The following is a 17,597-nucleotide window of genomic DNA, read 5'->3' on the forward strand; positions in this document are numbered from 1 at the left end:
GCTCTCGATGGCTGAGCCATCTCTCCAGCCCCAGCTCACCTCAAGGACTACCTTTGCTCTTGTTGTGGTTGCTTTCCCTTGGCTCCTCCGCCTCATACAAACACAGATGTTGACTGCCAGTAATGATTTCTGCTAAGTGATGTGAACATAAGCAGCAGCTGGCACAGAAGGGTTCGCAGGGTTGGAGCTTGGGGTTCTAAATTTGTCCAAGGGATACAATCAGAGACAGACGAATCCAGAAATGTCAGTAGAGGCATACAGGAGCCAATGGGTATGTTTTTATAGTAATTATCTGAGAAGGTTGCAATGCCATTACCACCCCCTTTTTCTTTCCTTCCTTCCTTCCTTCCTTCCTTCCTTCCTTCCTTCCTTCCTTCTTTTCTTCCTTCCTTCCTTCCTTTTTTTTAGAGAATGGGGAGAGAGTGCCTCAGTTTTCCAATTTTGCCCAACATTTTTTTGCCTTTGGATTTTTGTTTTTCCAGACAGGGTTTCTCTGTGAAATAGTCCTAGCTTTCCTGAATCTAGTTCTTGTAGACCAGGCTGGCCTTGGACTTACAGAGATCCATCTGCCTGTTTCCCAAGTGCAGGGATTAAAGGCATATACCACCACAGCCTAGCTGTTCAACACTCTTAAACCTAGACTCTGAGACCAAGTCATTCCATAATTCACGGTACTTCTCATTCTAGCCAGATACTTCTGAGTTCTGATGGTTCTCAGACACCTGTGATTACCTGCAGACTTTAACCCCGTGCCCTGGAAATCCAAGGCAGTTACCCTATCTCAGTTGGCCATCTTCTAAAAGCAGGCTGTCTACAATTCCCAAAGCAGAAAACCTTTTTTATGTACAACCATCTGATGCATGATTCTGATTGGGCCATAGAGCACGAGTGAATCCTTCAGGACCCAGGCTTCTGTCTTCTTGCTTGTGAGCCTTCCCTTTAACCACTGAGCCATCTCCCCTGCCCAGATCCAGTTACCTGAAATATATGAGTTGGTCATAGATCCAGGGCCTCAGAGTTGGGCCTTCAGCTTATCTCAAGGTCTGGATGCTTTTGTCTTTCGAGTTTACCACAGTCCACCTGGCTGTGAAGCATAGTCCTTCCCATACCGATTCACCCTGTCAGACTTTTTTGTTTGAGACAAAGTCTCATTATATCTCAGGTTGACTTCAGACTAGGATCCTCCTGCTTCACCTCCTGGGTGCTGGTACTCCAGATGTGTTCTAACACATATGTATTTTGTTGTTGTTGTTTGTATTTAAGACAAGGTTTCCTGTATCCCAGATTGCCTTGAACTCCTGAACATTTGTGTCGCTATGCCTGGCTTATCCTCTGATCTTTTTTTGAAATCGGGAGTGGGACAATCAGTTTTAGTAGCAGGAGCCAGGTGCTAGGACAGGGGGGGATAGCAGCTTCCTATCCCTTTTTGGTAGTGTTATTCTTTTTTTCCTATTTGTAGTAATAATCACCAGATATACAGGCAGGAGACCTAGTTAGACATACTGGAGACTTATGACATGCCTAATACAGACTCTACACTAATAATTTACAATGTCAAACTACAAAGAAATTTTTTTTTTTTGGTAGCCGGGCAGTAGTGGCACGTGCCTTTTTAATCCCAGCACTCAGATGGCATTGGCAGGTAGATTTCTGTGAGTTCAAGGTCAGCCTGGTCTACAGAGCTAGTTCCAGGACAGGCTCCAAAGCTACAGACAAACCCTATCTTGAAAAAACTAAACCAAACCAAATCAAACAACAACAACAAAAAAAAAAAAAAAAAGGAAAAAGGAAAAAGAATTGTTTTTGCTCTGCCACGCTAGTCTGTGGTATCGGCTGGCATTTATCAAATACCAGACAAATTGTTAAGCATTATCTTCTTGTATCCACCAGCAATGCTAGGCTAATCTCTTAACCATTACGCTGTTCCTCCTCCTAAATCAGATAATGCTCAAATGTGGAGACAGCTGTCCTCTTCTTGCTAGTCGTGGCGGCGGGGGCAGGGCACAATGCTATCTTTCGGGGCTCTGTTTGTAACTGACATTACAAACAGCACAAGCATTTCAGGGTGCATTAATCTGGGAGCTCTCAATATATGCTTTTTTAGGTCACAAAATATAAATCAGAAACGCTTTGGTTGGAGGAGGGCAATGCAGCTTTCCTGGCTGTGCCTCTCTTCCCCCTCCAGCTCCTCATGGAAGATACCAGAGGCAGTCATACACTGAATCTCAAGGATGCCTCAACTCTGACAGAGGCCAAAGCAGAAGGAGAAGGAAGTTGGTCAGGGCTACACAATGAGTTGTGGCAAACTCCCAGCTACAACCTGTATCCAACTTCTGAGCCAGTTCTTGTTCCCGCTGAGAGGCCTTGTTCTCCTGGAGTTCCAAGTGGTCGTGAAGTCTGTATGCCAGGCTCTGCCAGCGGGAAAGTACTAGAGCCACATGTCCTCTGGGACTCTTACCCTTCTGTCTGGGTTCAGGGCTATGCATCCCCATGTAAACCCCATTTTCCCAACAGCCTAAAGTAGCAGGTTGACAGTTTTCTTGAATAAGATCTAAGCGAATTCTGGGTATTTTTTTTCCAGATAATTTTCTGAAATCCTGATCATTTTGCCCGTTTGTAGACCTGATTTTTGGCTTGGTGATTAGATTAGGTTTGGTGATCCCCACCTCATCACCTTCCTCCGTGGATTGTAAGGGAATGAGGAGAGCAGAAATTCCCCTCTGAATCATGCGGAAGAATTGCTCTGAGTCTTTGCTAGACTTCCCGGAAAACAGGGTACGGAACAGAAGGAATAATTGCTCATTTCCTCTTTACAAACTTCTTAGAGCTGGCCCTTCAGAAAAGAGAACGGGAACAAGAAAGAACTGGGAAAGAGGAGACGAGCCTCGGAGGTTCATGAGTAGAATGGCATGAAGTAAACACAAGGGCTCTGATGGCGGCTCCCAAACTTAACGCCCCGCCCCCCCTTTGGTCCCTCTGAGGACTAAGGAGCTTGGATGAGAGGAATCAAAACTACTGTCTAACTATACTAATTTCACCCCACTTTTCTTTTCTTTTCTTTTTTTTTTTTTTCGGCCATTAAACCTCCCAGAATGAGTTTAGCCTTCCCCAAACCATCTTTCTATCCCCAGGGCCTAGCATAGATTTTGCACAGAATAGGCACTGGTAGATACTTAAGAGGGACATTCCTGAGGGTGTCACCGGTTGGCCTGCAATGTGTGAAGCCGTTGCCCCCTAGGACCTTTGTATGTTCTCAGGATCAGGCAGGAAAGAAGCCACTTTTCCCAGCTATAGATGAGTCTGAGTCTGAGCCAGAAACGCAGAAACGAGCCAACTAAACCGTCCTGACCTCACTCTGGGGATCCCGTCCCTTCACACCTCTGCATCTCCGCGTTTCTCGCGCGGGCCCCGTCGGGACTTGTAGTCGCGTAGCCCCGCAGCCTACATGAACTAAACTACAATGACCAGCGTGCCCCGCGCCCCGCGCCCCCTCTCTTTCAGCCTCCGGGACTTGAGAGGCTCAGCCGACCTGCTGACTGAAAACCGATATGGCGGCCACTCTGGGCAGCGGGGAACGCTGGACCCAAGGTACCAGGTTCCGGACTGGAGGGTGGGACAAGGCAGCATTCCGGAGAGATCAGGGATGCGGGCTCCTCGGATCTTAAGGCCGAGATCCTGGACCAGATGGAGGCTTGTGGAAAGATGCTAAGCCTGGGAAGGGCTCGGGTTGCGGTGGAGGACGGCCCAGGGCAGCGGCCGGGAACGCTGGCCCCGGCTAAGGCTGTAGCTCAGAGCTCAGTCATCGGCTACTAGTTGCCTCAGAGCCCCCAGCTCCGCCCCGGTCATGCCCCATCCAGAGCCCCCGGCTGTCAGGCCAGTTTTGACCTCCTGTGATTCGAGGGCGCTTAGGATGCTGAGTTCCGTAGCTTACCTGCCCTTTATGGATAACTCCTTCACGTTAGGCCACCCGACTCTTTAGTCTCGGTTTAATCTCGTTCCTCAAGGCTTACATCAGGGCCAGTAGGCAGTCTGTCCTTTTCCACCCTACGGTCAGGCAGAAAGTTTTGATCCCGATACCTATCATCTGTCCTGCGCTATGCTGATTCTGCAGGGGGAATTTGACAGACGCGGGTCCCTGAGCTCACAGAACTGTCAGTCCACTGAGAGAGTTTGACCGGTTAACAGCCTTTTACAAAACACAGCCAGTAAGTTCCTGGGTTACTACCGCAGCAAGGTTGGGGGTTTGGGCTGCACACTAACAAGGTACTCAACACAGCCTGGATGTCAAAAGAAGCTTCGTTTTCTCCAAACATTACATATAAAGATATGAAGGATGCCTTAAAGGAAGAGTGTCAAAGATCTTAAGTAGGAGTGAAAGATGTTTTTAAAGCCTTTTCGGGTCTGCTGACAAGACAGGAGTGCCCTGTCCCTCACTGGCTTGCCCTGTACATTTTGTAAGCTTCAGGACTTACTGAGTCCTCTTGCACTAAACTATAACCTTTGTGTGGTGGGAATTGGTCTGACCCATACAGCCCCCGATATGTCTAGCCCGGTGTCTTGGTTCATATTAGTTCTACAGATGTTCGTTTTACTTTTTTAAAAAGATTTATTTTATTTTTAACTATGTGTAAGTGGGGGAAGAAATATGTCCCTGGGAGTTAAGGAGCCCTTTGAAGCCAGAGGCATCAGATCCACCTGGAACTGGAGTTACAAGAGGTTTGAGCTGCCATGTGGGTGCTGGAAATCAAACTCAGGCTCTCTGCAAGAGCAGTCTAAACTCTTAACTGCTGAGCCTTCTCGCCAGCCCGACAAATGCCAGTTTAAGAGAATTAAACGACTCCATTCTTTCTTGTTTGTTGTGTTTTGGTTTTCATTTGTTTTTGAGACAGGGTCTGTCCATGCTTCAAACTTTAAGGGTAGGAGCCTTTGCAAGCAAAGTATTCTTTTATGAGCGATGTCACCTCTGGCCATGTAGCACAAAGAAATGGGCCTCTCTCCACACTGCTCTAAAGGCAAGGTCTTGGGTAGAATTGCCTCACAAGCCCCTCTTCTGTATCTCAGTTAAGAGCATTTGTTGAACAAGCACTATCAGTATGGTGAAAATTTGGGGCTTTGTGCTTCTGGCATTTAAGTTTCTTCCTCGGGTGCATCCTGTATTCTCTGCGTAGTATTCCAGGCAAGACATTTGTTGGAGTTTTGAATGGAAGTTTTGAAGTCTCCATGATGTCTGTAGTCATCTAAAGACACTTCTCCACCCTTCTCCGCCCTTCTCCGCCCTTCTCCACCCTTCTTCACACTTCTCCATCCTTCTCCACTCTTCTCCACATTTCTTTGCTCTTATCCGCAAGCTGCTTCCCAGAGAGCGGAGGCAAGCAGCAAAATTACAGAGGCAGACATAGTTGTGCATGGTTGTAATTCCAACCTAAGAGAAGCCGAGGCAGAAGGTTTGTGAATTTGAGGCCAGCCATAGTGAAACCTTGTCTCAAAAAGTAAACAAAAGCCGGGCGGTGGTGGTGCACGCCTTTAATCCCAGCACTTGGGAAGCAGAGGCAGGCGGATCTCTGTGAGTTCGAGACCAGCCTGGTCTACAAGAGCTAGTTCCAGGACAGGCTCCAAAACCACAGAGAAACCCTGTCTCGAAAAAAAAAAAAAGTAAACAAAAGTCTAAGTTGGTTTGAACTGGAGGTTGATTCGGCTGTTGGCTTACAGCTTACATTGATGCAATTAGAAGAAACAAATACCCAGAAGACCGACGACCTGGCAGTCATGATCCCTGTGGTTGCTGTAACTGCATGAAGGCACAAAAGGAATCGAAGTCTGAGAATGAGAGGACACAGCCCCGGCAGGGAGAGGGGAGCTCCACTTACACCGAGGAACAGCTACTTGGGGTCCAAAGGTAAGCCTGCAGAACAGTGGTTCTCAACCTTCCTGATGCTGTGACCCTTTAATACAGTTCCTCATGTGGTGAACCCAACCACAACATTATTTTGTTGCTACCTCATCGCTGTAATTTTGCTACTGTTATGAACATAATGTAAATAGCTGGACATGCAGGATATCTGATATGAGACTCCATGAGAGGGTCGTTCGAGCCCCAAAGGGGTAGAGACCCGCAGGTTGGGAACTGCTGTTGTTGGGTTAAATAAAGGATTTTATAGAAGAAAGTGCTTAGAGGAATGTCTGTCTCAGGAGGGGCTATGCGTAGATGTTTTCCCTGCACGTATGTCTGTGCACCATGTGTGTACAGTGCCCGTGGAGGCTCAGGACTTTGGACACTAGAACGGGAGTTAAAGGTAGACAGTTTTGAGCCTCCATGTGGGTGGTGGGAATCAAACCCAGGTCCTTCAGAAGAGCAGCCAGTGCTCTTAACCACTGATTCATCTCTCCAGCCCCCATGATCGTATTATTGAAAAACACTAGCTTCTTGACTTCGAATGAAAGACTGGGTAAGAATGGAGTAAGAATGGAGTGTTAGAATATACTGTGAGTTGTGTGATATGCTTTAGGAGAAGCCGGGAAAACAAAGTAAGAAAGCAAGGGCTGGGAGTGTAGAATGTAGCTCAGTAGTAGAGAGCTTTGTCTCGCAGGCAGGAGGCCCAAGGTTTCATCTCCGGTACATTAAAATAAAAAAGATGTCTTTTAGCCAGGTGTGGTGATCCAGGTTTGTGATAGCAGCTGCTTAGGAGACTGAGAGCAGAGTGTTCTCAGGGTTACGGCCAGTCTACGACAACATGAGTTCAAGACCATCCAGGGCAACTAGGGAGACCCGGTGTCAAAATAAGAAAGTGCAGAGTGGACTGGGGATACAGTTCACTGGTGGAGTGCCTGCCTAGCACTGCAGGACCCTGGGTCCAGTCCCAGAATCGCAAAACAGACAAAAAAGAAACTAGAGGGTAGGCCTGGTGACATAAGCCTGTTGTCACAGACGTGGGAATATCTGGGGTTTGAGACCAAAACAACAAAACCCTACATAAGAAGGATAAAGGAAAAATACAAGAACAGATACAAATGAAATAGAAAATGGGAAAACAATAGAGAAAAACCAATGATGTCATAAATTAAATCTTTAAAATGTCAACAAAACTGATGAACTTTTAACTATACTGTCCAGGGAGAAAAACAAATACTCACTCAAATGACTAAAATCGGGAATGAGGCATGCCTGGTTGTACAAACCTGTAATCCCAGCACTCTGGAGCAGGAGGAACAGACAACTTCCAGGGTAGCCAGAGTTACACAGAGAGTTGTCTGCCCCTCAACACACAGACATACACAAAATCAGGACTGAAAAGAGAGGACAGCACTACCCTTTTTTTATTATTAATTTTATTTTTATGCCTCTGTGTGTGGGTGTGTGTACATGAGTGCAGATACACGCAGAGACCTGAAGAGGGCATCAGATCCCCTGCAGATGGAGTTATAGGTAGCTGTGAGCCACCTGATATGGGTGCTGGGAATGCGAGTTTGAGGCCAGCTTGGTCTGTATAGCAAGTTTCAAGCCTGAAAGAGCTATATTGTGAGAGACCCTCCCTCGTTGTTATTTGTTTGAAACATGGTCTTTCTATATGCTGGGACTAAAGGCATACACCTCTATGCCCTAGGAGACAGGATTTCTCTGTTTAGCCTGGTCGTCCTGGAACTCACTCCGTAGACCAGGCCTCAAACTCAGAGATTCACCTGCTTCTGCCTCCTGAGTGCTGGGAATAAAGTTATGTGCTTCCACTGCCTGGTAAACCTGGGAAACTCTGTCCAAAAAAGTGAGACAGGGTTTCTCTGTAGCTTTGGTGCCTATCCCGGAACTAGCTCTTGTAGACCAGGCTGGCCTCGAACTCCCAGAGATCCACCTGCCTCTGCTTCCTGGGTGCTGGGATTCAAGGCGTGCGCCAGGCTTTAAATTTTAAACTTGCAGCCGGGCAATGGTGGCACACGCCTTTAATCCCAGCACTCGGGAGGCAGAGGCAGGCAGATCTCTGTGAGTTCGAGACCAGCCTGGTCTACAGAGCTAGTGCCAGGACAGGCTCCAAAGCATAGAGAAACCCTGTCTCGAAAAACCAAAAAAAAAAAAAAAATTTTAAACTTGCTTCAAGACTAACGATGAAGACCACCTGACAGATGTGAGGATGAACATGGATCTCAGTGGGATAGGCTGAGAGTCCAGAATAACCCTCACGTTTATGGGCCCTTAAGTCTCATTGTTGTTGTGTTTATATAAAGTTTCACTCTGTAGACAGACTTACTCCCAGTAAGTGTCCTACCTCAGCCTATCAAATGCTTGCAATGCCAGGTGGCATGAGCCACCAAGCTTAGCTCTGACCCGTTATTTGTTGATAAGGTGCCCAGACATTTTAATGGAGGAAAGAATAGTCCTCAGCAAAGGTTTAGACAACTGAATATTCATATGAAAAGGATAAACCTGGACCCCAGTTTCATGAGCACAGAAAATCAATTCAAGGCAGGTGTGAATCTCTGTGAGTTTCAGGACAGCTAGGGCTACACAGTGAGACCCTGTTTCAGAAAGAGATGAAAGGATGAGAGAAAGAAAATGTAATTTTAAAAATAAGGCAAAGAGTGGGAAGGAAAACACCTGCTATCGATCTCTGGTTTTGATACATGCCCATAAGAAGTCATTCTCCACTACACGGAGAATTGGGGCTGAGCCTGGACTACATGAGAGTCTATCTGAAGAAAAAAAAGACCAAGCATTGGGTGAATGCTTTTAGTCCCAGCACTTGGGAGAGACAGACACAGTTAGATCTTTATGAGTTAGGGGACAGACTGGTCTACATAGAAAGTTCCAAGACAGCCAGAACTACATGAGAAAATCCTGTCTCAAAACAAAATGAAATCCCTCCCCATGTCCCTGAAGGGAAAACCACTTACACAGTTTTGAAAGATAGCCATAAGGGCAGATGTGAGAACACACACCTATAATCTCAACATGTGGGGAATGGAAGCAGGAGAATTAAGACCTCAAAACCTGTGATGTCTGCACCACCTGGAATCAAGGTTGGGCAAGGGCCTGGGGATTAAAGAACACACAGAGACAGGGGTCACTTTTGAAGCAAGAATGCCAATTTTATTATGTTCCCAGGCAGCTTATATAGTGCTCTCCTTGACTAGTGGTCACACCCTAGCTCTCTATATTTTTCACTGCAAGCCCACCAGAAACCACTTCCTTGTTGTCAGGAACTCATGAGGGTTCTGTGCTCAGAGTAGCTGCAAGCATAGGAAAACAAGTTGTTTACTCTGGCAGGCAAGGGGTCATAGAAAGTTCAGAGTCTGAGGGTCTGCAGCTCCCAACAAAAACCAGCCTTAGCTACATAGTGACCTCGAGGCTAGCCTGGGCTGCTTGAGATGCTGTCTTAAGAAAACAAAATAAGATAGCTAGCTAATTCTTCTAGCTTTGCTGTTCTTTGGTTAACTTTCAAGATCTTAGCCTGAACTTTGGCATAGAGGCTAACATGCTTCTTCTGCCCACTTATATGACTATAAGAGGGATAGAAGAGTAGACCCAGAGGGACTGTGTGGAAGGTCTGGATAGGATGATTTGAATGCTTATATTTTGTTGGGTTTGTTTTGGAGTTCACAGGTTGGAGGGATTTATTGTTTGGCTATTAGTTATACAAATAGAGCCTCTGTAGATATACACATTTTTAATTGTTTTCTTTTAAGAATCAAGAAGTGCAGAAATTATTATGAAATTCTGGGAGTTTCTTGCAACGCCAGTGATGAAGAACTTAAGAAAGCTTACAGGAAGCTCGCCCTGAAGTTTCATCCTGACAAGAACTGCGCTCCTGGAGCAACTGATGCCTTCAAAGGTTTGCCCTTGAGCCCATGCCCATCTGCCCTTGTAGTAGTGGTGATAGCAAATTAGTTTGTTTTTAAATCTTTTATTATATTTATTTATCTTAGCAGGGGCATATACATGGAAGTCAGAGAACAACTTTTGAGAACCAGTTCTCTCTTTCCATTCCATGGGTTCCAGGAATTAAGCTCAAGCCCCTCTTACCCACTGTCTTAGAGTTTCTATTGATGTGAAGAGATACTACAGCACACGCGTACGCACACAGACATACACACACACACACACACACACACACACACACACACACACACACGCAGAGAGCTTTTTGCTGTTTATCTTTGGAGCCTGTCCTGGAACTTGCTCTGTAGACCAGGATGGCCCCAAACTCACAGAGATCTGCCAGCTTCTGCATGTAAAGGCATGTACCACCACTGCCCGGCTGACCACGGCAACTCTTAAAAAGGGGAACATTCAATTGAGGTGGCTTGGTTACAGTTTTAGAGGTTCAGTCCATTATCATCATAGCAAGGATCTTGGCGGTGTGCAAGAGATGTGGTGCTGGCTACATCTTGATCAAACTGTAACAGGAAGTGAACTGAGACACTGGGCAGTATCTTGAGGACATATGAGACTTCAAAGCTGCCTCCACAGTGACAAACTTCCTCCAGTAAGACCACACCTACTCCAATAAGGCTACATCTCCTAATAGTGCTACTTCCTTTGGGGGCCATTTTCTTTCAAACCGCCACATTCCACTGGCCCCCAAAGTTTGTAACTATATCATAATGCAAAAATGCATTCAGTCTAACTTCAAAAGTTCCCATAGTCTATATCAATCTCAGACTTATTCAAAAGTCTAAAGTCTCTTCTGAGATTCATACAATCTCTTAACTCTGTTCCCCTGTAGAATCAAAATTAAAAAACAGATCACATACTTCCAAGATAAAATGGCACAGGATATACATTACCACTCCAAAACATAGGGAAGGGAGCATACCGAGGAAATACTGGACCAAAGAAGACCAAAAACCAGCTGGACAAACTCCAAATCGCATCTCCATGTCTGATGTCAGAACTCTCTTCAGATCTCCAACTCCTTTCAGTTTTGTTGATTGCAGCACACTTCTTTCTCTTAGGCTGGTTCCTCATCCCATTAGCTCTCCTCAGCAGGTGTCCCAAGGCTCTGGCACCTCCAGCATCTTGGGGTCTCCAGGGCAATACAGCCTTCACCTTCACACAATGGCCTCTCTAGGCCTAGGCCTCCATTCAGGGCCACCCCTGACACATGCATGGCCTCAGTTGCTTTCCTTAGTTTCAGAGGCAAATCCCATAACTCCTTTCTTCTATCCTTAACCGTAAAGCCTAAACCACGTGGCTGAAGCTTCTAAGTTCTGCTTCTTGCTGGAACATGGTCCCTTTGTTCAAGTACATCTTCACCAGATTTCTGTTTTTGGTTTTTACCTTTACTGCCTAAGCTGGACTGTCCTCAAACTTGCTCTGTAGACCAGGCTGACCTTAAATTCAGAGATCCACCTGCCTCTGCCTCCCAAGTGCTGGGATTAAAGGTGTGCGCTATCATGCCCAACTTGATACATCCTTAATAGTGATTAACACAGTTCTTTCCTGCCTTCATCTACTTAGATTGATCTCTGTCTGTCTGTCTATCTATATACACTTTTTTTTTAAGGAAAAAAGTTTTGTTTTTTAAATAACATCTTTTGTAGGGTGGAGAGTTGACTCAGCAATTAAGAGCACTTTTTTTTTCTTTTTTTTATTTATTTATTAAAGATTTCTGTCTCTTCCCCACCGCTGCCTCCCCTTTCCCTCCCCCTCCCCTAATCAAGTCCCCCTCCCTCGTCAGCCCAAAGAGCAATCAGGGTTCCCTGCCCTGTGGGAAGTCCAAGGACCACCCACCTCCATCTAGGTCTAGTAAGGTGAGCATCCAAACTGCCTAGGCTCCCACAAAGCCAAAAAGTGCAGTAGGATCAAAAACCCATTGCCATTGTTCTTGAGGTCTCGGTAGTCCTCATTGTCCGCTGTGTTCAGCGAGGCCGGTTTTAACCCAGGCTTTTTCAGACCCAGGCCAGCTGGCCTTGGTGAGTTCCCGATAGAACATCCCCATTGTCTCAGTGTGTGGGTGCACCCCTCACGGTCCTGATTTCCTTGCTCGTGCTCTCTCTCCTTCTGCTCCTGATTTGGACCTTGAGATTTCAGTCCGGTGCTCCAATGTGGGTCTCTGTCTCTGTCTCCTTTCATCGCCTGATGAAGGTTAATATTCAGGAGGATGCCTATATGTTTTTCTTTGGGTTCTTAAGAGCACTTTTTGTTCTTGCAAGAGGACCTGGGCTTTATTCACAGCACCTACAATGTGGCTCACAACCATCTATAACTCAAGTCCCGAGAGATCCAATGCCCTCTTCTGACTTCAGAGGGAGTCAGATATGCATATACATACACGCAGGCAAAACACTCATACACATAAAATAATAAATAAACCTTAAACCATTTCTAGGGCCTGGAATTCAGTGGTTAATATCGCTTGCTACTCTTGCAGAGAACAGCAGTCTGTTTCTAAGAACCTCCCAGGTTGCTTACAGTAGCCTGGAACTCCAGTTCTAGGAGAGCTGCCGGAGTCCAGCTGCAAATGAGGGCAGGGTCTGAAGTGGGTGTGTGCAGGGGCGGAGATGGAGAAGTCAGACACAGGGCACTTCACAGTGTTGTTTCATGGGAGGTGGACAGAGAGGAAGCGTATCTCAGGGTGGCTTGATCTACTCTGACAATCTGCATCTCTCATAGACTTTATTTAGACTCCAAATCATTTCCTCATAGACTTTAATAATTGATTACAAAGTCTTGTCATGCTACATACTTATTCTAAAGTCTTCCTTGATTATATAAGCATATCAAAATAAAAAAACAAAATGAGCAAACAGTAACTTTCATGAGAACTAAAATCTAACATGATAAAATCAATTATTTTAACTCAATTACATTAATTTTGTAATCAAAAATCTTCTGTTCCTGCTAGTTCTTTGTTTTTGAGGCAGAACATGAAAACCTAATGATTCAGTTATAGTTTGTCAGCTTCTAAAATTTCCCTGAGGTTTTCTTCTTTAATGATTTTTTTTCCCAAATCCTATGTCTTATACTTACTAATACCACTTAAGTAATAGGTTCTATAGAAAACTCAGTTTCTAGCAGAGGCAGGTGGATCTCTGTGAGTTCGAGGCCAGCCTGGTCTACAAGAGCTAGTTCCAGGACAGGCTCCAAAGCTACAGAGAAACCCTGTCTCAAAAAAAAAAAAAAAACAACAACAAAAAATTGTGTGTGTGGAGTGCCTGGTGAGATGGCTCAGAGATTAAGAGCACTGGCTGTTCTTCCAGAGGACCTGGGATTTAATTCCCAGCACCTCATGGATGGCAGCTCACAACTGCCTGCAGCTCTAGTTCTAGGGGATCTGGCATCCTCACACAGACATACATGCAGGCAAAACACCAGTGCACATAAAATAAAAATAAATAAATAAACAAACAACATAAATATCATAGGAAGAAGAGGCAGTAATGCAGTTAGTAATTATACAGCCCAAACATGACACCCCAGCGGAACCACGTTGTCATGGAAAGTAAAAAGAGAACCTTGAGGTCCTCAATGAAGGACAGCAAAGGGGGCTACAACAGAAGCACGGGTGGATTTAGTGACAAATCCAGGTTTGTACAACAGGCTTTATGGGTAGCAGCAAGAGGCAGAATAAATGCTTTTGTAAAGGATATTTACAGAGAGAGGAGGACTAAAAGTTGGAGTAGGCCAACCAGGAGTGTACCAAGCAGTAAAAGTTTGAGGGAATAAGGATTGAGGGTCATAAATAAATTTTTGTTTGTTAGATTCAAAATATGTTTTATAATCAAAACTAGGGTTATTAAGGAGGCATTAAAAGGATAATAATGTACAGTTAGCAAAAGTTAGTGGCAAAGCCACAAGAAAACCATTTAGGAAAAGTTTCTCTAGAGGCAATATGTGTCCGTCATTACCCAGTGTTGAAGGGTCAGGACAAGCAAGGTTCCAGAAGGCAATGGCAAAAGAGTAGTCTCATATTTACTATCCTTAAGGGCAGGAAGCATAATTTATAGAGTCCAAAGATTTCTATTATATACATATTTGTTATGAGAGGTAATAGTTACTCCACCAGGGAAATTAGCAACCAAAGTATGTTGGGTAACCAAAAACCAACCAGTAAATGGGGAAACGGAATCACTGTAAAAACAAATGGGCGCTGGGCAGTGGTGACATATGCCTTTAATCCCAGAACTCAGGAGGCAGAGGCAGGCAGATCTCTGTGAGTTCGAGGCCAGCCTGGTCTAAATAGAGCTACTGCCAGGACAGGCTCCAAAACTACAGACAAACCCTGTCTCGAAAAACCAAAAAACAAAAAAGTAATAAAAGAAGGAAAAGCTGGAAGGAGGAAGTATATCTTAACTACTATGATCAGCATTGGAAAGAAAGAAAGGATTAAACAGTTTAGTAACAAAAAGACAAACCCTGTCTCGAAAAACAAAAAAAAAAAAAAAAAAAAAAAAAAAAGAATTGCAACGAAGGGCGACTAGGCAAACGATGTAAAATCATTTGTCTGTGAGAGTGACAGGTAGACAAGAGACCATTTGCTGTAATACACCCATAGGTTTATGAGCAGTAGGCAGTGTTATTAGATCCTATGGTTCATCAAGTTTTATGCTTTGTAATTGCTGTTTATTAATAGCCTGTTCCACAATTGTCAGTGCCTTTTTTGCTTCATCAGTTAAGGAACAAGGAGACAAGGATGTCAAATAAAGGCGTAAGTTCTTCAGTGGTTAACTTTTTTTTTTTTTTTTTTTTTGAGGCAAGGTTTCTCTGTAGTTTTGGAGCCTGTCCTGGAACTAGCTCTATAGACCAGGTGGGCTTCGAATTCACAGGTCCTCTTTGAGTTTTATTAGGACTCAGCTTATATGTCCTTTCTGACCATGGAAAAACAAGGCCCCCCATTCCCTGGTTGGGAAGTAGGGCTACCTCTGAGGAACTGAGTAGTTGTTTTACCTTGGAGGGTGGCAGCAGCCCTGAGCAAAAGAGGGGGTGAAATCAACACAAGCCTTCAGATAATCCGAAATAGTTCCCAGTCTTCTGACAGATTTTTACCAATGGCTTTTGCAGGCAGTATTAACATTCTCATAGGCCAGTTGTTTGATAATTACTTCTGAAGCCTGCTCCTGAGGTGTCTGGTCATAGCATCAGTGAGCCGAGAGATAAATGACTCATAAGGCTCAATCCCCTTTTTTGTTTTATATTAGCCACCTCCTGGGAAGAAAGAGTAGAAGCAGGCAGATTTCTCCAAGCAGCAATAACCAAATCAGACATCAAAAGCAAACCTTTCTGGGTATGTTTACCTGTTACCTAGGATCAGTCCATTGGCCCGCTCCCAACAGCATAGAAAGATCTAGATCCTCTTCTCTTTCTGATGCCAGCTTCCTTTTTGGCTTCTTCCTCATATTCCTCCTTTCATAATAAGAAATGTCCTCCTGGTAGGCACACTTTAGCCAGTTGATGCCAATCATTAGGAATCATCCAATAAGTACCAAAGTTCTTCAAAAATGCGGTAACATCAGGTGACATGGCCCATAGCTGGCAACTGCCTCCTGTAGTTCTTTAACAAGCTCACAAGGCAGTGGTTCTCAGGAAGGTTCATCATTCTCTATCCTCTTTGTCCCCATAAATAAGAGGGGAGCATCTTAAAAGAGGTGCCAGAAAGCTTGAGTTCTGAGCTTTGATGTTTGATCTCTTTTTTTTCTAAGAGGAGGAGCAGATGACTTATCATAAGGGGGAGGCCAATCTTTATCATGATCTCGCAGCTTCTTCTAAATCCTGGGCATCATGAGGATCTTAGGGCTCCTAAGGAGCATCCTCAGGATCAGATTCTTCTGAGTCATTATTTAACAGATCAATTAAATCTACATGTTTTAGTTCAGGAGGCTTAGAAGGAGATTTTATGTTAACAACAGAAATTCTTTCAGAAACGTTGTCGGGGAGATCTGTCCCTTCTTCTGCAGTCAGGGCTTGTTTAATAAGGGTCCACAAAGAAATGCTTGAATAGGCATCTCTTTAGGGCCATGCTTAGTGTACCAATATCCTACATCTTTTCCAACTTCTTTTTCAAACTTTTAAGTGGGTGGATGCAAGAGCAGCAACAGAGAAATCAGACACAGGACACCCCTTAGTTTTGTTTCACGGAAGAGGGACAGAGAGGAAGCACATCTCTGGATGGCTTGACCTACTCTGACAACCTGCACCTCTCACGGGCTTTATTTTATTTATTTATTTGTGTTTTTTTCGGAAAAAAAAAAAACAAACAAACAGGGTTTCTCTGTGTAGAGAGCCTGTCCTGGAACTCACTCTATAGAGTAGGCTGGCCTCGAACTCACAGAGATCCTCCTGCCTCTGCCTCCCGAGTGCTGGGATTAAAGGGGTGCGCCACCACTGCCCAGTCATCATAGACTTTATTTAGACTCAAAATCATTTCCCCATAGACTTTAACATTGATTACAGTCTTTTTCGTGCTACATACTTTTTCTAAAGTCTTCCTTGATTACGTAAACATATCAAAGTAAAAAAACAGAACAGTGAATTTAATGAGAACTGAAAACTAACATTGTGATAAAATCAATTCTTTTAACTCAATTTTTTTTAATTGGTGTTGTAAAAGTCTGTGGTTACAGAACTTAGACAAAGATGTCTCTATTTGTTTGACTAAGTTCATAGATCAGAACTTATTTCCTCCTACCTGTTATATCACGCTTCTACGGTATTACTTATTAATCTACTGTAATGTGAATAGCTGATCTTTCTACTGAAATCTAATTTCTTGGTCCCTTGTTTAGATTCTTTCTTTTATATCTACTGTAAGACCGCCATCCTTTCCCTTGACCTCTGAAGTACCATGCTCTTCGCTTTATTCCTCCTACAGTCAGAGAAGTCCTGATCTGTGAGTCTCCTCAGGAAGCCAGGCAGTTCACTGAGCCAGATGTTTCTCTTTGTGTCTCTGTCATAAACCCTTGTTTTCAGCATGGTCTCTATCTTTATCACAATCCTGCAATGAGCAGAACATCAAGGCTCCTAAAACTGCTTGCTTAGCTCAGGAGGGCACCAGGCCTGTCATTAATATTTCCTGCCCATGCTAGTTTCGTGTTTCTGAGACAGAACATGAACACCCAATGATTCAGTTATAGTTTGCCAGCTTCTAAAATTTCCCTGAGTTTTTCTTCTTTAATGATTTTTTTCCAAATCCTGTCTCAAACTTACTAATACCACCTAAGTAGTAGATTCTATAGAAGACTCAAATATCTTGCCTAACTAATTCTCCTAGGGAACCATCATAAATTTTATTCTTACTAACATCAGCTTTTATAAGAATTGTTACATTATCCCAGTTCTAGCCTTAAGTAAGGGGCTCTTCACAGCAATGAATTCGAACACCAAGCATTTCAAAGACACAGGCAAGAGTTGTGTAGGAAATTCCACCAGGGCTGTGAAGGGTCAGTCCAAGTCGTCCGAGCACTGGAGCTTTGTCAAGCAGCTCCTATAAGACGCGTGGCATCACCAGAGACCCAGTGTCCTCTCCTGGCCTTTGCAGCTGCTCACTTATACATACACATACATTTTTAAACTTGTTTTTTTTTTTAAAGATTTATATATTTATTATGTATACAACATTCTGCCTCCATGTATGCCCGCATGCCAGAAGAGGGCGCCAGATCTCATTACAGAT

General features: G+C 44.3%; 1 protein-coding gene across 2 annotated transcripts in view; it reads left to right on the forward strand.

The window, feature by feature from the left end:
- Positions 1-3,444: 3,444 nt before the first annotated feature.
- Positions 3,445-17,597, forward strand: part of Dnajc18 (DnaJ heat shock protein family (Hsp40) member C18) — a 34,048-nt gene continuing 19,895 nt past the window's right edge. Inside the window, exons 1-3 of one of the 2 annotated variants that reach the window (XM_050135077.1) lie at positions 3,445-3,588; positions 5,710-5,896; positions 9,673-9,818. In XM_050135077.1, coding sequence (XP_049991034.1) covers positions 3,549-3,588; positions 5,710-5,896; positions 9,673-9,818 — 373 coding nt within the window. In that variant the 5' untranslated portion in view covers positions 3,445-3,548. Of the gene's footprint in view, positions 3,589-4,108; positions 4,206-5,709; positions 5,897-9,672; positions 9,819-17,597 lie in introns of those variants that run through there. The other variant, XM_050135078.1, reaches the window with a different exon arrangement.

Source organism: Alexandromys fortis, unplaced genomic scaffold (genome assembly GCF_014885135.2).
Source record: "Alexandromys fortis isolate MF-2015 unplaced genomic scaffold, M_Fortis_MF-2015_v1.1 scaffold_25, whole genome shotgun sequence".
Classification (NCBI taxonomy): Eukaryota; Metazoa; Chordata; class Mammalia; order Rodentia; family Cricetidae; genus Alexandromys; species Alexandromys fortis.